Here is a 21,983-nt window from a genome sequence, read left to right as displayed (position 1 = left end):
CTGTAGGCTACGAGTCTGAAGAAATATTACACATTGGGTGTTCTTTTATAGGTTATGAGGTCAGTGTTGTATCAGATAACCTACAAAAATCCAAAGAAAAAAACATAGGAGCTTTTAAGTTTCGTACATCTTTTTAATATTGTAATGGTTAGGCAACACTACAAAGACTTTGAAATTACATACGTTCACACAGTCTTTAAACAATATCTGTAAAACAGATGATTGTAACACAGTATACCAGTACTAAAAAAGGGAAATAAAATGGGTTAAAATAATAAAATTTAATAAGACGGACAAAGTAAATTAAGAATATTACAGTGAAAACACACACCTCACACAGACAATAAAATGCGTAAGTGCACTGTTCCATAGAGGAAATTGTTAATGTTTGTCATCACACCATTTTAGGGACTGGAGCCACCCATATTGCATGGTACATGTCAAGTTTATTTACTAAAATATTCACTTTCCAGAGTCTTCACACTAAAAAAAGTATGAAAACTCACACTGACCACACACACCCTTCATACATCAGGCAAAAGAAAGAAAACTCCAACTCTCCATCTTGTTCATGCATGCCATTCTCTTTTATAAAGCCCACACTAAAATAGAAGGCTTTAACCAGCAAACCTGACAGCATACGCTCATTACCTCAAGTCACAAGTGCCCCTCTGAAAGTGCCTTATTTGCAGCATGCTTGGTTCTCAATTGTGCAACTTAACAAATCTAAATATACTCAAGTCCCAATACTGAGACAATCGTAATTGCTTCAGCACTATTAATCCTATGATTTTGCTTAAAAATGTATCGAGTTTTTTTGGTGTACATTCTTTTTTTCACAAGGTATGACCTTACTATTCATGTGTCTGTTTTACAAACAATCACACATAAAGAACATCTTCCCACTATGTGGAAAGGTGCTTTTGATAGTTTTATACAGTTTATATTTTCCTTTTGGAATACCACTTAGGCATACTTAGGCTACAAGTTCTATCACATATTAATGTTTATTAATTTATCTGAAATTGGTCTTTTTTTTATTTTTTATTTATTGTCATCTGGCTTCCCCTTAACTTGTTCAAGTTCCTTGCAAACTCATCTCTTTTCAAGGCCTTTGAATGAGTGTAGTTTTAGTAGGTTAAAAAGCCTTGAACTGGCCTGTTTTGGTGGGCTTAATGCGTATACAGGACAAGATGTTTGAAAATGGCTAAATCTAAATGTACAGTCAGTAATATAAGAATAATAAAAGTAGTCAATTCAGATTACTCATTGAGATCTTCAGCAGCTAAACTGTCACCGGTCCTGGACACGGAATGATGCTATGATATCCTTCTCATTTAAGTGACAGTAAATCAGATTTGAGTGTAACCAAAGTCAATCTTACAGTACCTTAAGTAGGAGAAACAGCAGTGGTTTCTCCTGCCTCCTCAGCCCTAATCGCGGGCCAGTCATCACTCTAGTCATTTAAGGTGTCTGTGTAGAATATATGGAAAAGAAAGCATAAACCATGCTGATGCCAGTCAGTGAATTGCACTTAGCCTCGTATCATTTTCAAGCATCTTCTAAATCTTCCTTTTTGTCTTTTTTGCCTTCCCCTTCTCCCTCCCCAACTTCGCTGCCATCCCGTCGCCTCTTGCGGTTCCGGGCACCGGTCTTCGATGCCGGCAGGGAATCCATGCCGAGGACTTTGTGAATCTGGCGGAATGCGAGTAGTCGCAATGCATGCTAAAAAAAAGAAGAGGTGCAGATAGTAGTTGAAAAAAAAAAAACACTTGATAAATATGCACATACACACAGAGGTACAGCATCATCCTCCACAGTATAGCGTGATTACCTGTGCGCTAGCAGTTATGTCCTCTCTGGCTTGCTTGCTCATACCATCCAGAGCATCAGTCTGGTCTTTCTCACAAGGGTCCAGCAGGCCAGGGCCATCTGAGTGAAACATACAGAAAGAGATTGGTACACAATAACGATATCATTTAATTACAGACAAAACAAACATGCAGAACTACCATTTCATAATACATTTCGTAATGCAACTTCAAAGTCTCCATCTTCACGGTTCCAATTACAGGTGTGTCCAGAGATATGTTCAAATGCCTTGAACATAAGCAAACATGTACCGGGAACATGTTTTCTCTAAACAGATAATTCGAACAATTTCAAAACATTCCACCTCAACAGTAACCAACTCCCAGCATGTTTGTGAGAACTACCTCCTCAAACTGTTTGCGAGTGTTCGCAAATGTTTGAAGCAAACAAAAAAGTATTTGCAAACGTTTGTGAGCGTTTGCGAACGCCGAGCTATAAAGCACTTACCTGGCAAGAGGATTCCAGTGGCAAGGCATTCTAGAACCCTGCGCATGGCCTCTCCAGGACTCAGAGGACTTGAGGCACTACTGATGGCCTTCTCCACCAGCAGCTCCATAGCCTAGCAGTTAAGAGGAGACATGGTTGGTTTGCACAGCCCTGAAATAAAATTACATTACACCACAAGATTTGCAACTCACCCAGCTTGGCATCTTTGCCCAGGTTGGTACTCGCTGACAGAGGTCTCGCAACACCCTGATGATAATCACGCAGGATTGCAGGCCATTGGCTCGAGCCTGAGGTATCAAAGGCACAGGAAAAACATTGCTGATCTAATGTAGGCTACTTCCTGTGCAATGTGCAATATACATTTTTATAGCATTAAAACTCTACATGCTCATGCAATTCAAACAATGTGCCACTTTGTGTACATAATACATAATAACTTGAAATAATAAATCCTAGTCTTCATTTACCTGAAACCATTTGGCATGGCGCAAAGCAGCCAGGTACTCTAAACACCTTTTCTTGCTGAGAACGTCTGGCGGGTCTTTTTCTGTCACAACTGTAAAGAAGGAACTTTGTTTATTAGTCACTGCTGTGATTTAGAGATACAGTTAAAAAACAAATTTACCTTAGAGTAATACTAGCTCACACATTCAACACCAAAAGAATATGCCTGATATGTACTAAATACACCAAATTAGCACAGGAAATCTATATGAGAACACAGTAGCCTCAAAATGAACTCTTTTAGAACATTTCCAAGGAAATAAGATCACATAACAGGTCCTTATGTAACCTTATATAAAAACTCAAGATCCAGGGATGAGAGAGAAGTGGTACATTTACAAATACCACAGAAGTACTGAACTGTATAATCCTCAATAACTAGACTTGATTTGAAAGTTTTTCATCTAACCTTAAAATGAAGGCAAGTCAATGTATGCTATAAGCATATAAAGCTATACACTATAAGCTGTAAGCCAAACCCAGATTTGGGTTTTTAAGATGAAAAGAATAAACAGACTCTCATCCCTGGATATAACTTTTACAGACAGCTTCTTATCACCACTTTACGACTTTACTGTGAAGAGAGTCTATTTTGGCAGCAAACACATGCCACTGTGGCATAGAAAGGTGAGAGATCCTGCTTCCAATGTAAATTGAGCTTCCAAGAAAACAAACAAATAAATAAATTAACAAACCATGTAAGGGAAGGCCTGGACTATTAATTACCTGATAACACAGACAAAATAAAAAGACTGGCCAATGGTTTGTTTCCTTATTTTCAATGTCAAGGGGTGGGGGAGACCATTTGGACATTCTTAAAAGTCCGGTCTAAAGTTACTCTGACATGCTCCAGGGGCAGACTTGTTTTGGTCAGGAGAGACACACAGTGCACTTGGACTGAAAGCATGGCTTCTCTAACCTTTCTCGGCCGCCTTGGCTCCTGCCTCTTCCTCCTTGTCGGGGGCAGGGGCAGGTTCTTCCCTCATCACTGGCGACGTAAGAGAGATGGTGACCTGCATTTTTGGTTCCTTGCTCGCAAAAATCACGATGTTGGCTTCGTCTGGGTGAGCCTGCACCTCATACTGATCTTCAGAAAATGTCTGCCGGTTAAAAGGACACTGCGGATTACTCACTACAGAGGAGGGGCTGCTGCAGCTTTAGAGGACAGTTTCAGCTGGTCTCTTAACATCTGGAGCACACAATGCAACCAGACTGACCTTCTGTCAAAATACAGTGTGTGTGTGTGTGTGTGTGTGTGTGTCTATGGTGGGATGAATGGGAGAAGCATGGCTTTACTTCTTTTCTTTGTAATTCTTAGACAAATTATTGCCCCAATGTCACTCTGTGGTTTGGGTGTCATAACCAGGCAGTTACACTAAAGATCAGTTATAACATTTTCATTGACACATTCACTCAAACATATTGTGGAACTTCTCTTGACATTGTAGGAAGTAATAGAGCTCTACTAATGTGTGTGTAAATGGATGAAATTACAAGCACTTATACAGAAAAACTAACAGAAGTTTTAAGATGTTAAATCCCTCTAATAATTATTGAAACATCCAAACGTAGAATCCCTCGGAATCCTGTTGCTTTTAATAACAGCTCAACATTCTCATTTACCGTTATGTCTCCCCTGTAAAATCTGGAAATTTGTTTGTTCCACAACTTCCCCATATTACTGAAATTACTCAACCAAATGAGCCACATATCTTCTTTTCACAACATTACCACAGAAAGTTTGCTCAAGCAAAACATCGCATGGTGTATATCACAAACTTGTGGCCATCAGTCACATCCAGTAAACATTTCACATGCTGTTTATCTGTAGCAGTCTAAAACAGGCTCTTGTTGTGGACCTATTCCATACCAACTTTCAGATCAGAGTTAGCTCCAGGTTATAAACACTTCTTCAGGTGGTGCTTCTAAAATGTCTTTTAACACAATAATTCAGTCTTTTTGATCACATTCTATTAGATAAAGAGTCTGTACCTTTCTTAAGATTACACCGGAACTCTATCTAGTTTAGATAAAGATGAGTGGATGAACACAGCATTTTACCTCGTTTTCTAATGTTACCGAAGGAGGTATGCAAAACATGCTAAGATGCCATTTTCGGGCCCATTCACAACCCTATAATTAGGCTGTGGAATAAAATGGCCCACTTGATAGCACCATTTATTAAGTGTATCTGGCACCTAACTGGCCAATTTAATTCATCAATTTAATCTCAATTGGTCGTTTTCATCTCAAAATTCATCAGTAATGTTTTTTTTTTTTAATTCTGATTCCTGATGCAATACATTCATCAAATGTATGTTTGTTTGCCCCATATGGTGACATCATTCTTGTGAAATGCTCTTACCGCTAACTGACTGGGTAACTGCTCAGCGACCATCTTCAGCAGCGAGCAGGTGGGTTTCTTGGCGGCCAGGAGAATGAGCTGGACGTTCCTGTCACCGTGAAGCAGCAGGCCCTTGGCTAGGATACCCACACGCATCACCCCCTTTAGCATCCGGGCCTGGGGGTCCACTCTGAGTTGGGGGGGGGGGGGGTCACAGAGGAGGAAAACAGATAAGAAACCACCCAGACAACAGTCACAGGAAGTGTCACAGAGCTCCTGATCCGCGCACATTCTGACAACAGTTGAGTGCAAAAATATTACATATGGGTCATTGCTCATATATTCCCACTCTCCTTTTCATTCCACTTTGCTTCTCCACCTAACCTAACCTAATTTTCACAAACCACTAAAATGTAAATGAGATCTTTGAATCCCTCCACAATTGTTGTGGTAGGCTTTCTATGCAATGGATTAAAACAACTGACTATCTATCCATCTCCATCATTAGTGGAGGGTGTGGATCGCAAGAGAAGAAAAACGTGTTAGTAATACTTGTACCACTTGTACCACTACGACAACTACCACCAGAAGTTGCTTGTTTATTTTTTCGCTTGCTATTTCTCTTGCTTCCTGTCTGTTGTCATTTTGTGGCTTCATCTTTGTGCAAACATTGCCACAGGTGATTCCGGACTGCTTTGAAACGGGGTGTGTAATAAACCGTACGTTTTCTCCTGCTCAGCATCTTGTGCGTCCCCACAGGCCTCCTTCTCCAGCAGGGAGTCCGAGACCAGCTTGAGGGCCCTCTCGGAGTGCGAGACGATCCTCTGCACGGCCTGGAGCTCATCTTCCACCGGGTAGATGGTGGAGTGTTTGGCCATGATGTGGCGGTCATCTGGGGACACAGGCCGGCGGACAGGCTGCAGGACGGGACAAATCAACAATGATTTGACACATCTATGATATGGTTACGGTTATGGTTACGGTTACAGTATGTTGCTTGGCAGACAGTTTTGTCCAAAGCGACATACAAACAAACATAAACAGCGTCAATATAAGCAAAGCTAATGAAAATAAAACAATGACTAAATGGGAGAATAGTAGTCATTCAATCAATTATATAATAACAATAAGCAGAATAATAAAAACAATGTCAATTTAATCAATGGCCTAATGGAAACAAAACAACGCTATAACATACAAACCTTAATCATAAGAAACACTAATAGACTAAGTACATATTGAATAGATATGCCTTAATTCTTCTCTTGAAAGACTCAAAACTACTATTAGATCGAAGAGCACTGGGCAACCCATTCCAACAACATGGAACCACTGATGAAAATGATGCAACGTTGTTGTGGAAATACCCGCAGCACGGGTTGCAGCACACGCGACTGAAGTGAACTACTATGGAAGTGTATCAGGTCAGAAGACTCACACCAGAACCAGTCATGAAATTGCTTCCAAGCAATGCACAGAGAAAACATGTATGAATTGTGTAATTTATGATCACATCAAGCTCAGCATTTCATCTCAAAAGTGACAGCAACAAAGTTTTGTGATTTCTGACAGCACTGACTGCTGTACTGTTGCTACAGGGACTGTGTCAACTTTCTCATTTTTCCAAAACAAAAGAATAACAGGAGAGGACAGAATCACAGAACATTCAGGGAAACCAAAATATTACAATGCTGGCTAGCTGTCTGGCTGTTGAGCTTGACAGCATAACAAGCATAACACTATGACAAAGTGACTTAAACCACCCACAACTACCATTACCTTTAAACTAGTTTCAGTTGCTATGTATACTCTTTTAGGCTGCATACAATTTCCTCAATAAATGTGTATATACTATATATATCACTGTTTCAGAGTGCCAGAAATAAATCAACAAAACGTCTCCTCAGTTTCAAATGTGTCAAATGAAAACTTGAAGAGTAAAAACAGGCTTAGTCATGAAGCCCAAATAGAAGTATGAGTGTACAAATGTGCTATAAGGAGCCCATGGAAACATACCACCTTCAAACCACTTCCACCTTTACTTTAAAACTCATCAAAAAAAAACACAAATACTAGCCTTCAGCGCATTACCCCCATGCATGTTAAAGGTGACATAGAATGGAAACCATTTTTGTCTTGGTTTTGATGAATTAGGAGAGGTTGTGCACAACCAAAGAGCTATCATGAACATAAGGCCCTCCTTCATATGAAAATCTTGAACTTAGAAATAGGCACTACTTGTGATGTCAATATCGCAAAGCCATTGAAGGTCAATTGGGGTTGCCAAAGAGAGCGCCATTTAGTCAGAAGGACCATTTCAATACTCAGGCTAAATATAAGGTTTTAATTGGGCTTGTAAAATTGCAATTTAGTTTATTTTTTATAAATAAGTTGAATATATACTATTTTAACATTAGAGAACACAGTACATTACTCGATTCATCCATTCTATGTCCTCTTTAAAGTGAAAGTTGACTGGTATCTAGCAAACTCCTTTATCCTAAGTGACATGGACTCTCAATGACAGGTTAGGAAATTGAACCTGTTGGCTGATTGTCAGACGGAGACTCATGCTCCATCACAGCCACGTGTGCATTACGATACATATGGTACTGGACACTAACCAGAAGAGGCGGGACAGGCATGCCGGGCCGACTCATGAGTGGGGGAGGCGCCATCCTACGCCGCTGCTCCCCCCAGTACATCTGCTCCTCCTCCAGCCTCCTCCAGTACAGCTCCTCTTCGTAGCGCCTGCCGGGGCAGAAGGAGAAGCACAGTTAGTCATCACCTGCCGGACTCTGAGGAACAACTCCACAAAGGGGAGAAGTCCAGAAAAACGAGAAGAGGAACTGATGTCAGGAGGACCTTTTCTGACATTGTTGTGGACCTGTGTATGTGTATGATTGATCATCTGCCAGAAGGAGAACTTTCTCATGTGAAGCTGCTGTCACATGCCTCATCACACATGGTGTTGATTCACTCGCTCATGGTTTTCCCCATCCATTTCTCCGATTCATTCTTTCCCTTCTGTTTTTTAATATGTTTGATCTATTTTATGCAAGGGATTCCCAAACTGTGGTACGCGAGCTGCTTCTGCTTCTGTACACGAGATGAAAGGGTCTATGGCGGAACGGTGTTAAAAATTAACTTTTCAGATTTTCTGTAATTAATTCATGAATGAATCAACAATACTTTTGGATCGGGTTATAACGATATTACACATGAAATGAAAGGAAATCATTTGTATACTCTATAGTAGGCTACATTTCCAGTAAGTTAGATTTTTGTTGTAATGTAACACACAACTCCTGTTGTACAAATAATAGTGACCTGACTTGATTTGACAAACACACACACACACACACACACACACACACACACACACACACACACACACACACACACACACACACACACACACACACACACACACACACACACACACACACACACACACACACAAACCGAGAGAGAGAGAGAGAGAGGGAGAGAGAGAGACAGACAGAGAGAGAAAGAAATAGAGATTCCATACCAGCCCATGTCGGACCTCATCTCCATGTGCCAGCGCTGCTCATCCTCCTGCTGTCTCTTCAGCACGGCCTTCTGTTTCTGTTTCCTCAGCTTGCCCTCCTGCAGCTTCCGTGCCCGGTTACTCGGCTTGATCTCCACCGGCAGCTCCGGGTTCACTTTTTTCTGCCGGAAAAAAATGTCACTGCACATCAGACACCCCATCAAGCACCATACAGCTAATCTGAAATCATCCTGGAGTGGAGGAACAATGGAGGGGTACAGTTAGCTTGTCAAGGCTGCCATCTTGTGGTGAAGACATACTAAGACACGCAGACTAACCTTTGGGACTACACTAAATACAGCTTGGAACAGATGTATTAAGTGACTGGCAGAAACCAATGTAATTTGGGATTACATAACAAACACAGGGGAAGAATCACGCTATCTAAATCCACCATAGAATTGTGCCAATCTTGCTAAATGCTTGAAAAGAACTACTTGCCAAGCACCTCAATTGTTTTTTTTTTTTGTTTTTTTTTGCACTGATAGGCAAACTGATGCCATTTTGATTTCGCACTTAACACTGATGTGATTCTAGCTGTTTAACGGGCATCTTTTGCATGGTACTGCATATTCATGTCCTATTAATATTCCTTTCACTGAGCAGAAAGGAACCCGTTTCATTCCTGTCAATGTTAGATGGCAGTTTACTCATTTTCTTCTTTATTTTTTTATTTAGAAGATGCTCTCCAAAGCGACTTAGATGTCAATTATATTACAAAGGCATTGTTACCTTGTCCCCAGAGCAACTTGGGGTTAAGTGCCTTGCTCGAGGGCACAACAGTGGAAGCCGCAAATTTAATCCACAACTATTCAGGCTACTGCATGCTAGCCCAGCTCCTTTACCACTACACTACCCACCACACATGTTCCATATTCCAATTATGACCGTCAAAGTAAGCCAAGTCTCTGTTTGTACTATCATCTCTAATGTATCTCAGTACCCTTTTCGTTTTTTTTTTTCGCCCACCTTATATTGCAGACGGTGCCTCCGTCCCTTCAGATGCATCTCTTTAGCATTGGGATCATTAAAACTGCATTCGCAGAGCTTGCAGTGGAAACGGATGACCTTCCCATCCTCATTGTGAACCTGCACAATCGAAACAGCATGTGATCATTGCAGAGAAAAAAAAAATCAATGGTAATCCCTGCCAGACAAAAAGACAATAAATGTCATCAAGCCAAATCCATACTGTACCAAGCATGTATTTATAATATGGCTATGGGCCAAGTGGGCAGAGTGAGTAGGGTGCTGTTCGGAGGATATCTGTCCACCTACCTCTTCCACGTAGTCATGGCCGACAGGCTGGATGTCCCCTTGGCCACCCACACTGTCCCCTTCGTCATCGTCACTGTTCAGATGCTCGTCTGATTTGACCGGCGTCTGCTTGGCCTCGTCCAGCTTGGCTGGGATTGGCGGGGTGGGTTTATGAGCTAGGGCATCAAAGATGTGAAATGATTGTACATGACTTTCATCAAACACCTACGGTATATTCTAATGACCTTCAAATATGTTAACATTCTTTTTTTACATTGATCATGTTAATAATAAATATGAACAAAAATGACAACAAGCAGTATATTGAATACCACTATCCCAACATCCCCCACAGAACTATATCATACTATTTATATTACCGAAGCAATTACTACATAAAAGGTCTCAGATTTATCACAGCTGAGTCCTACCAACAATAGGTGCTTTGGGTGGGACAGGTTTTTTCGCAGGTGTTGAGGCTTTGGTGGTGTTCAGTACAGTAGCTTTCGGGGGTGTGGCAGCAGCGGCAGCAGCAGCAGTAACAACAGCAGCAGCAGAGGAGGTGACGCTGGGAGCTGTAGGCTTCCCTGCGGTCACTGTAGTGGTAACGGGGGCAGAGTTCACCAGTACCGGCTCAGTAGAGGGAATGGGCTTGCCAAGCTTTGTGTGCAACTTCACTACCTGTGGAGAGCAAACACCTTACTGACTGGAAACATGATAAACTTGAGCCAGTCACCTCGAGCCACTATCTGCTTACTCTCTACCGATAGTTAAAAAGCAATTCAGCATATTTTCCTCAAGAGGAACTAAAAGGCAAAACCACAAAAGAAAAATATTATGGTAGCATGTGTACTTGGGTAAATTCAACTCATGCCTTTGTCCGCTACTAATAGAGAACAGAGCAATTGTTATGTCTTAACCACCTGGACAACATCAATTTTGCATGCTATTATGAGCTAGCGGTTCCAGCTGCCATGCTAACCTTCTGGTGCTTGGCCCCCCGTATGTGCGCAGCGTAGGCGTCCGCTCCGGTGCAGGAGACGTCACACAGCTCACAGCGCAGCTGAGTCTGGGCACCGCGGGGCCCGTTGATGGGCTGACTGCCTGACTTCAGCGTCGCCTCCTTCTTCTTGTGCTTCTGACCTTCTAAGTGCTCGCGGTACGTCTGTGTGGGACAAGGACAGTAGAATGCAGAGCAAAAGACCTTCTTTGTGATAAATAGATAGATTACTTCACTATTATATGTGATACATTGGTTACATTAGCTACAATAATACGATAACTTGATATTTTTTACATCAATTATTTCTAATCAGCAACACAATAAAATAGCAAAACCATGCCTCCCCTTTAGAACATTACTTCTACTGTAACTCTACTAATGCTATTTCAACTTGATTTGCACACATCAATGCTAGACTGAATACAGTCAGCCCTCAACCGCCGTTATCTGGCAGACCCAGCAATGGAGGCCTACGGTACCTGTGGTCCTGCGCAGCTGATCTTGCAGATATCACAGTAGTGCAGCTGGGGCTGCTTGGGCGGACCTTTGGGCTTCTGCAGCTTGCCCTGGTGGAACACGGGCTTCTTGTAGGAGTTGACGGCCGGCGCCGTGACCATGTTGCTGCCCGCGTTGCTCCAGGAGGAGCTGGTCAGCTGCTTGGGAGGGGGCTGCTGTGGTGGGGGCGGCGGCTGCTGGGGGGGCGGCTGGGACTGGGGGGGGGGCATCTGGGCGGGCTGGTAGTAGGAGGGGGTGGAGGTGTAGCCAGTCGATTCATAACTGGAGTAGCTTATGCCTACCAGGAGGAAACGAAAAGAGAATTCATCATGTCTAGAAGTCTAAAGTTCTTCATTTTCGTACACCCACCTATGACGGCGCCACATATTTTTTAAACCTCTGCATTCTCTGAGAGTGGTTAAACTATGACTCATTTAGCACTGAGCACCGTTAGCGCTCTTACCCGAGTAAGACGTAGCAGCAGTGGTATTGACGCTGTAGGAAGAGCTGGGAGTGTAGGTGGAGATGGGGGTGGGGGCCTGCTGTACACTGGTAGACACAGGGTACAGGCAGTAGTTGGAGGACACGGAGTTGGCCGGGGTCAGCGGTTTTAAGGCGGTCACCTGTCTCTGAGGTGGCGGCTGGGTGTAGCCTGTGCTGACCGGACTGTAGACGCTCTTCAGCGCTGCAGGAAAACAGATGCAGTGAAGAGAGAGAGAGACAGAGATGGCCAGTTTAGTGTCTGCCCAGGCGAAAAGTGAATTATTCATTTGCTGCCAGTCTATGTCAGCAGAACTGTATGTGGTGCATCAAAGAGCAATAACAATCATAACCACAACCCAAATGTGATTCAGAGTCAACGGCTGATACTTACTGTATCTGTGGCACTAAGAGCTAAATAAGAAATATATAATCACCAGGCTGGAAATAAGTGTCGGTTGAGGTCCGCTGAGCAGGAGCAATGGTGGTCTGGTAGTACTGTTTGTTTTCATAACTGCCAACGGATGCAGCGCGGCCATAGGTGTAGTTATCCTGTAATATTGGCAAAGCAAAGCAAAACAAAGGATAATATTATATAATGACAATATTGTTACACTATCAGTGTATAATATTCTGGTAATAAATAATCAATATATATTTTTGGTGAATTTGATACATATCTCAAAAGACAACATAATTCTAATAGTATTACACATATTTGCATTTTGTCCAAGAATACAATGAAAAGAGCAAGAAGAAGTTGGCTCTGACAGCCCCCTAATTAGCCTAGATTACAGGGGCAAATGTGTGCAGATTAGCAGGAAGGCAGGCACTGACCGCCTCAGTGAAGACTTGGTACGTCTGTGGGACAGTGGTGGGCTGAGGCGTCGGGTCCTGCTGGCGGTAGACGTACTCTGGAGCCGGCTGGGTCTGGTACCCAGGATAGGGGGCCGCCGCCACGGGCCGGGCCGCCTGGGGGCTGGGGGCCGGGGCATAGGAGGCAGTCACAGCGTGGGCCACACCAGCTGCTGGCTGCACGCTGTAACTGGCTGAGGTGGGGTGTGAATATGCATTGGGAGGCTGCGTGCTGCGAGACATAAACATACAGTAAGACCACATAGCGTTAGGAGCATACTGCAAACAGGAGTACTACAAAACATACAGCAAACAGGAGTATTGCAAAACATACTGCAAATAGGAGTACTGCAAAACATAGCAAATGGGAGTACTGCAAACAGGAGTATTGCAAAACATACTGCAAATAGGAGTACTGCAAAACATACTGCAAATAGGAGTATTGCAAAACATACTGCAAATAGGAGTACTGCAAAACATATTGCAAATGGGAGTACTACAAACAGGAGTATTGCAAAACATACTGCAAATAGGAGTACTGCAAAACATACTGCAAACAGTATTACAATATTCTTCTTGCAGCCCCTCTTGGAGAGATGCTCATGAAAAAAGTCAACCAGGCTTCCATTATTTCTCCATTGACTACACTAAATAAATCTCAACACTAAACTACATAAGAACAATACACCTACAAAGGCAACTGTGCAGGATAAATAAGTATGTGTTAACAATATAGTGCAGACAAATGAATCCAACAGTTAAGAAAAAAACTTTAACAGGTCAGAGTACTTTATCATAACTATCATACTATCATGTCATAATCCTTTCTCGACTAGGTTTCTAGTCTATCCATGTTATACAGAAGCAATTCGCTGTGTTCACTGAACATAGCTGGAAACACTAAAGTTAGAGGATGTATTGAACTTCTACTGATGTAGGCTACTGAATAACACTGCGAATAAGGCACAGAACAACTGTCATGGCTCCTGCAAATAGCATAGCAGCTAGTATTGTAAAGTCAACCCACAACTTATATCTGAACAGATGAGGGTTGCTGGGATTTTTTGGAAATCTAGCAATTCTGCTGTGCCCTATTCGTCGTATAACTTTAACTATACAATCTAACTCTGGCAGTCAAGCCCACTTGACATAACTGACATAAGCAATCATGTAAGCTACATACTGACATTACACTGAGCCATTCAAGCATCGCATAACAAAACCTGCTTGCACATATTCTGCACCAACCAAGACTAACCTCTCTGACTTCTTTCGTTAGCAAGGATTTTTAACTAGCAAGGTTCAGACCTTGTTAGCTAGATTAGCCATTTCCTCATTCAAAGACCTCTGTAGCAACCCCAAAGCGACGCAACACTTTCAGATTTACAGTATGTCTGCAGGACACAATAAACTGTTACATGTTTACCGCATGTAGCTCTGACCCGGCAATTACCTGTACTGCGGACCGGCACCATGTGTGAACCCATAATAATTACTTGCAGCCATCTTGGCATTTTCAGAACCGCTGTATCGGTCTGTGGTCATGTGACAAGACCTAGCCACTCGCAAACCGCTGTTTTAACTATATGCGGGCTGCTGCGATACCCTCTAGTCTAGCCTTTATTACTTTCTCATTTTATGTTTTTAACCTCACTGACTGAAAGAAGCTCTCCAGAATATGTCATCCGTCATTTTACGACTAGAGTGACAGAGGTTGCATGGTTGAATAGTTTGCTGGATCTTGAAAACTGGGAAGAAAATTTGTGCAATTGTAGTCTACTCTTTTGCAGCCGCGTGAGATACATCCCAGGTTCTGAAGTGAACCAGATAGCCTACTATGGAACACAAACCTGATGCACGCTGATGTGATTGGAAGGGGTCACTTTGGGGAGGTCGGGTGAATTTTTGTGGATTGACTGGCAGATGCGGTTGCCATGGACCAGGCAGTGCAAAGACTATTTGAATAATTTCTTAGAATAAATTACAACGGAAGTGCATGAGAACAGCAGACTTCTTGCCGTGGGAGACACATTGAGACAACCATTAAGAGATGTTTGTTGTTTTATTGAAGTTAAGACCTTTCGAACAGGTAGCCCTCTCTCTGAAGTGTGCACCATGCGGAGTTTTGGCTGAAGCCATGGCACCTGGTAGGCCTTTAAAATAAACGATTTTTCCTCCCTGGAGGATAATTATTTTGAGAGAATGCGGTTTTGTACTGGATAGGCCCTCGTTTTTTCCAGTCAAGTTTTAACACTGATGAGGAAGGACACAATCGACCTCCTGGCATCTGCAACTGTGAGTATCAGCAGTTTACCTTATGTTCTTTAAAATGTTTTTGTCATGTTCAAATTTGGCTCAATTGTGTTTTGTAGATCAGCCAACATCTACACAACTCTGCAAGTACTTTCAAGAGAGGATATTGACAAAACAGTGTAGTTCACATGAGAATATTCAGATTAAATGGTAACTGCTCAAATAGTGTGAGACTCTGCCCACATGTCAGTTTTGCCTCAGCAGTCCAACTATTTTGCACAGATGAACAAAACCAAAAGCACATCTGCATGTCATACAGAATGCACTGCCCTGCATTCACTTGGTTGGTGGGTCTAAGAAGGTCACACATCAATTTAAACAGCAGAATATTGCATACATACAGTACATGCATAATCACATCATGTATCTGGCTCACAACCAAGTCAAGTCAAGTCAAGTTTATTTATATGGCACATTTCATACACAGTGTGTGGTACAAGCACAAGCAAACAAAGATAGCTAATAAAAGCATAGAACGGCAATAGTTTACAAAATAAAGAATGATAATAATAATAATAATTAAAAAAAAAAAAACTATCCAGCCTATAGCTGTCTTGTCTACATTTACTTTTTTTTCAACCCTCTACTTCAGGGAACTGCTGTTTCATTTCAGTTAAATATCTTACAGTGACATTGAAATCTCTAGCCCTCAAAATAGTATTTTCCAAATTGTGTGGTGAGATTTGACACAACAAAGTGTGACAGCTCAATTTAGGATTAGAGGATTGTGTAGGAAGATTACATTTTGCTTCTATTTAGGATGACTTTGAGGAAAGTCAGGGGGTTGGTCACATGTGCCTCACATGCTTTTGGTGAGGTAGGTCTTGTGACCTGAATGAAATATTAGATATTTAATCAGAAAACAGTATATTGCTAACAAAGCAATCAAACAATCAGATACAACTGAAGCCAGTACTTCCATAGCACTGACCATCATGTTTTTCCACTTCCATGTGATTCCTCAATGTGTACCTCATGTCAAAAAGTACAGGATATGCACTCCTCGTTTGAAATGAGTGCTGAGATGATTTTGTAATTCAAATGGATCAGGTTGTGCCTGCCTTGGTAACACAAGCCCCTCTTATCCCTTAAAGATGGCTGCCACTGAGGCCACATCACTGCTGGACAGCATGGAGGTGAGAGACGAGTGGCAGGATGAAGACTTTCCCAGGTGAGACCCTTCATGGGTTCATAGACCATTTGATTATCATTATTGAGTTTTAAAAACACAGCCACAATAATCCTTGATAGATAATCCAGCGAAAACCTTCCCATGTATCTCAAAGGCTTACTACTGAATTATTGGATTGTTATGTAGTAGGCCCTATGTTGTGTTTTATTTTAAAATATGGATTCATCTTGATTGATAATGCAGATTAATTACTGAATTAGAAGTAGTAAAAGTGGGAACGTTACTCATACTGAAACTTTCATAATGAAATTGAGTAATTTTAAATCATTGATTTGGGTTTTGGAAAGATTCCGTAAATCCTCCCACGGCCACTCAGAAAAGGACCAGATCTGACAGCAGAGAGGACTCGGGTGTCAGTTCCCTCTGCCTGTGGTCTTGCAGAGATGAGCAGGTGCAGCTCTCTCCTTAAATGGAAATCAGTCACGTCATGTGACGTGCACGGCAGCCAACAACACAGCATCACCAGGAAAATGGAGGCTGGTCAGGAATAGAGAGGAAAATAGCAGAGGCTGTGTTTTAGCATCTTTAGGCAAGGTCTTCAGAGATGTGGTTCTTAGCACAATACAAGTGAAAGGCACAAGATTATCATTGAGTGGGGATAGACTTAGAAATTACAGACACAGGACAATCAGTCTTCATCAGATCCATTTCTCCTTCTGTTTTTCTAAAGGTAAGTGCAAACACTTGATTTTCCATATTAGCTTCTCAGTATTTGCCCTCCAGTGTTAGTCGTATCCCTCTGGATCAATGGCATTATTGATGATACTCTTCAGGCATACTCACTGGCCAGCCATCTAACAGTTCTGTTTACAGCTCAGTGTGTATCAAATCATGGTTATCAGATATGCTAACTTCAGATAAGGTGCGTTACCTGCAGTGGGAAAAGAAACATGAGAGAGGGGGGGGGGCTTATAAATGGCTGCAGTGTATTATTTTTAACCAAATTGGCTACGGTACTGTGTTTGCGTCTATACTCTATAGAACGTCCAGTCCTTTGTTGATTTCCTTCGGACGCGTGCGCTTTGTTTTGCCGACATCTCTGCTCTCGCACCCCCAATGGTATTGTGTCTTTCCTGCTCCCCCTCTCCTCTTGCCTCCCTGCCTGCACATTGTGTGGGAGGTGAGGGAGATGACACCCCATGCAAGTTAAGTAGCGCGGAGACAGCTGCTACCAAATACAACCACCCCTTTAAGTACCACTAGCTATCCCTCCTCCTCTGTTGAATTCATTAGAATCCATTATTAGGGGCTTACGACCATAGCAGCCTCTCTGTTCTCTCCATGGGAGCTTCATAAAGACAGACTTGATCAGTGACTAGTGCTGTGTGAGTGATGAATAGAGTGAAACGGCAAGTGTGTGAAAGGGCTTTCAGGAAATCCGGCTGTTGTGATAAAGGCTGACTTGCTGCTGCAGTAAATAGTATATTGTTGCACTGCCTAAATTTCCCTTGTGTCAAGATTGTGTTGGTTTTTTTTAGACCACTCCCGGAGGAAGGTGAAATGGAGTCATCTTGTGGCCTTAATGATGACAGAACATGTAAGTGAAGCTATCGTAAAACTTCAATCTATCACCCAATCATGTTCATCACTCAACTACACTCCCCAGTTGATCATACTGTAATATTCATTATGTCAACTGCTTTAAAGCCTCATAAAGAATACTCATGCTTCTTCCTCAATGTCCTCAACCACACTTTTTGCCACCTTTGCCAGTTAGAGTTTATTTTCTCTAAAAAGAGATGTTGCGAGGTATATGATGCATCTTTAATTACACTCCTCAACTTATCAGCCAGCCTCCGCTTTCCAGTGGGCAGTAATTGAAGTATTTGTGTATATTCTGTTGGCCATTGTAGCTCCACCAAACTCCCTTCATCTTGGTGGGGCGGGGGGGTCAGCATCCCACCGAAAACGCCGCACCTTAGTGGCTCCAGACATGAACCTTTCGCTGGACCAAAGTGAAGGGTCACTGCTGTCTGATGACTTCCTGGATACACCTGATGACCTTGATATCAACGTGGATGATATTGAGACACCTGACGATGACTCTCTTGAGTTTGTCCCTAACGGCAATGACCTTGAGTGGGAGGGTTAGTCACTTTGACTTTGAGTTTTATGATTGTATTGCTCACACATATGATCTACAACAATTTTCAACAAATTGTTTTTACTACAATCTAGAATAATTTTCCAAAAGGACAAATAATAAATCTGTCTATCTACGCAAGCTGTTCTACTACATGCTTGTGTTTCTAGAATGTTTCTAGAATCTTGAGATCATTTGGATGAACTGCTGTAATATTTCGCCTCACTCAGATGACACCCCTGTTGCGAAAACCTCGGCGGAAGGAGCAGGCGCCGAAGTGGAGGATGACGATGCCGCAGGTGGGAATGGACGACTGTGGAGAACGGTGATCATCGGGGAGCAGGAGCACCGCATTGACATGCAGGTCATTAGGCCATACCTGCGTGTCGTATCTCACGGAGGTAGGCTTTGCCAAACCGCTAACAATTCACAGGCTCATTTGAATTTAAATGGAAACGTAAATGTCATGCATTCAAATTATTATGTCTGGGTTTGTATGTATGATTTTTCAGGTTACTATGGAGAAGGATTGAATGCCATCATTGTGTTTTCTGCGTGCTACCTCCCTGACAGTAGCTGTACGGAATATCACTACATCATGGAAAATCTCTTCCTGTGAGTATGAGTGATCCACAACGGATCATTTCAGTGAATGCTTTCGCCGACTGATGAAGTGTTTACCCCTCCACAAACTGCTTGCCCCTTCACCTCACTGAAATCCCTCAACTCACTCCCCCTTCCTCTGAACCACACTGACCCACCCACCCCCAGGTATGTGGTGAGCAGTCTTGAGATGCTGGTTGCGGAGGACTATTTGATTATCTACATGAACGGAGGCACACCACGGAGTAAGATGCCAGGCATAGGATGGCTTAAGAAGTGCTATCAAATGATTGACAGAAGGTATGAACGAGTGTGCCAAAATGCAAGCATGCCTTTCTTCACTTTGTGATGCATGTGTGACACAGACAACACACAGCCAACAAATACGACCGCATGTAACTGATTATTTGTGATGTCTTGTTAAGGTAATTTCCACACAAACAAATCTATATTGATGAAGAGGTTTGATTGGATAACATTGCTTACTCTGTCTAACTTTTTTTTTTATTCAACTAGACTAAGGAAGAACTTAAAATCTCTCATCATTGCTCACCCCTCCTGGTTTATTCGCACAGTGGTGGCCATTTCCAGGCCTTTCATCAGGTAATTACTGTTCTGTGTGTTGTGGACGTTCACTAAGGCATGTCAGTGTAAGTGATACCACCTCATTACGCTTTCACAGCGTGAAGTTCATGAACAAGATTCGCTACGTGCACAGCTTAGAGGAACTGGAGCAGCTCGTCCCCATGGAGCATGTGCAGATTCCCCAGTGTGTCATTCAGTGAGTATTTTTGCCACTAGGGGAAGACAGATCTGTCACCACCAACGCTCTCATCAAAAACACAGGCCTGGAAACCACCAAAGGCGGGAGAAATATTTATAACAGATGCGTCTTTAATCTGAGACTGTTATGGCATATGGGACAATGTTTTGAATATTAATTTGGTGTTAGGGGCAAATCTGTTTGATATGCAGTAATTTGGTTTGTGCAATGTCATGCTATTTTTTGTTGTTATATACATGATAAAACATTTCAGTTTCTCTTAATCATTATTTCAAGGTTTGAAGAGGAAAGGATTAAAGCACGGAAAGAAAGGTAGAGCTTTGATAACTGCAATATTTTCTTGCCCTCTGATTTAATGTTGCCAATGTGGAACTTCTAAAGAGTTTTATGCATGAATAATGTATATATGATTGAGAATAAAAGGATATGAAATAATCAATATTCTGTTTGAAGACTGGAACAGGAGCAAAGGGAACAGCAGATAAGGCAACAGCAGCAGCAAGGCCCAGTTAAATCCAACTCAGAGAGGTCAGTCAGACATGGCCTAATTTCTTTGTCATGCTTTTATTATTTATTATTTATTTATCCAATTTAAATACTCCTATTCAAGTAATCAAACATATCAACTGTTCATCATGTTTTACAGGCCTAAATCTATAATTGAGGACCAAGGATTGTGAGAGGAATCGGATCTCAAATGACCATTTACCATTAGGTAACAGGACCTGGAACTTTCTAGCAATTTTTAGATGGCAAAGTTAGAGGGAGTAACCTTTACATGTATGCCTCTTAGGTCATTTTAGACATTTAGCTATTTGTTTTCACAGTTCACAGTTCTGGTCATATATTGTCCTTTCTATTTCTCTGTGTTTGATTTAAATACAAAAGCTCTTTGTGTTTGTGTTGGGTAGATGGAGCGCCTCTTTCCAAATGCTATACCACAGCACCATATATCCAAGTTCCATCACAGGACTTGCCTCTGTCCTGGTTTGCCAAATAGGAGCATTCATCTGAAGATCCATGTGACAGATTGGAGCATAGCACATATTCTCCAAGCTTCCATTGCCTTGTCATTCGTGAAATGTTATTTTTTATATATTTCCTTAATGTGTAAATTGTTATGGCCAAGTTTTTCATTTTTTTTAATTTCTCATTGCCATATGCATGTTGACCTTATTGCTGTATGTCATTTGAAGGCACATGCACTGATAGACCAGAAGAGATTGTTTATTTTCTGTGTTAATCGAATGGCATTATTGGGACCTTACTGTATAGCTGCTTTGTTCAATATGTTATAATGTTATTGAATGTATTATTTGCACAGCTCAAGTGCGCCTTTGAATTAGCCCTTTTGTTACCTGCTTATGTCCATTTATATTATGTATTTTGGCATGGATTTTGATGTTCTGACAAATCCATAACAAGGGAACTTTTCCGATTGTATTCCAAACATAAGAAAGTGAGCTATGTCACCAGCTGTGGAATACAACACTATTATTACAAACAAATGTAAAAAATAATGATCTGTACTGACAAAGGAAGAAATGAAACAGCAATACAATCTGCTGGATATGGGCCTCTCTTGGACTTGTGAATTACTAGAAAATGCTGGTGCCTCTGTATAGCTTGACTATTGAATTCTGAATATGAATCACAACTGTTGTGAACAGCTAATATATCCTTTAGTTTTGGATAAAGATATGTGATATGGTACTGCAAAAAAAAAAAAATGCTGTCCAGTCATTTGTTACTGCTTCTCACAAACGTTGAATGTGACCATTTTGGTTTGATTAAAACAAGATTACTCTTTTAATATTGTGTTGATGCCGGTGATAATTAAAATCAATACTGAATGTTAATAGAATATTTTCAGAAAATAACTTATTTGGGCACACTACATGTTCATCACAGGTTGTGCCATGCCAAAACTTTATATAAGTCAGTCAAGACTATTCACATCTCTTTGTTGGGCTACAGCTATTTACCAAGCTTAACTGCTCATACACATAGATCATGTTAATCTCACTAGTCAAAATGTCCTCTGGCCAGTGAACGGAAAGGCAGGTGTTGGTCACATACTGTAAATATTGCTCTCATGCCTTTGACGATTTATGTGACATCTTGGACTGTGAACATCAGTCACTGGTCTTCTGTGTATCAGTATAATTTAATATGATGAA

General features: G+C 41.7%; 2 protein-coding genes across 3 annotated transcripts; one reads left to right on the top strand and one right to left on the bottom strand.

The window, feature by feature from the left end:
• Positions 1-118: 118 nt before the first annotated feature.
• Positions 119-14,341, bottom strand: zfr2 (zinc finger RNA binding protein 2). Its single transcript, XM_062555625.1, has 19 exons — positions 14,282-14,341; positions 12,811-13,060; positions 12,411-12,525; positions 11,957-12,178; positions 11,478-11,791; positions 10,978-11,160; positions 10,427-10,676; positions 10,017-10,171; positions 9,708-9,827; positions 8,700-8,860; positions 7,792-7,918; positions 5,891-6,084; positions 5,189-5,357; positions 3,743-3,923; positions 2,787-2,875; positions 2,511-2,606; positions 2,320-2,431; positions 1,835-1,932; positions 119-1,725 (listed from the first exon to the last, which is right to left on the bottom strand). The coding sequence occupies exons 1-19, from the start codon at positions 14,332-14,334 to the stop codon at positions 1,552-1,554; spliced, it is 3,063 nt and encodes a 1,020-aa protein (XP_062411609.1). The 5' UTR covers positions 14,335-14,341; the 3' UTR covers positions 119-1,551.
• A 142-nt stretch (positions 14,342-14,483) lies between these two features.
• atcaya (ATCAY kinesin light chain interacting caytaxin a) lies at positions 14,484-21,656 on the top strand. 2 transcript variants are annotated; one of them, XM_062556975.1, is made up of 13 exons: positions 14,484-15,123; positions 16,236-16,312; positions 17,812-17,870; positions 18,187-18,420; positions 18,647-18,817; positions 18,929-19,031; positions 19,188-19,319; positions 19,536-19,622; positions 19,702-19,800; positions 20,080-20,115; positions 20,257-20,331; positions 20,450-20,518; positions 20,715-21,656. In XM_062556975.1, exons 1-12 carry the CDS (start codon positions 15,085-15,087, stop codon positions 20,481-20,483), a joined length of 1,146 nt encoding a protein of 381 aa, XP_062412959.1. In that variant the 5' UTR covers positions 14,484-15,084; the 3' UTR covers positions 20,484-20,518; positions 20,715-21,656. The 2 variants fall into 2 exon arrangements, with proteins under 2 accessions (XP_062412959.1, XP_062412960.1); XM_062556976.1 differs by lacking the exons at positions 14,484-15,123; positions 16,236-16,312 and adding an exon at positions 16,772-17,003.
• Positions 21,657-21,983: the final 327 nt, after the last annotated feature.

The sequence above is a fragment of the Sardina pilchardus genome, chromosome 15 (assembly GCF_963854185.1).
Source record: "Sardina pilchardus chromosome 15, fSarPil1.1, whole genome shotgun sequence".
Classification (NCBI taxonomy): Eukaryota; Metazoa; Chordata; class Actinopteri; order Clupeiformes; family Clupeidae; genus Sardina; species Sardina pilchardus.
Note: the sequence above shows the minus strand (reverse complement) of the source record. Positions and strands in the feature narration are given on the sequence as shown.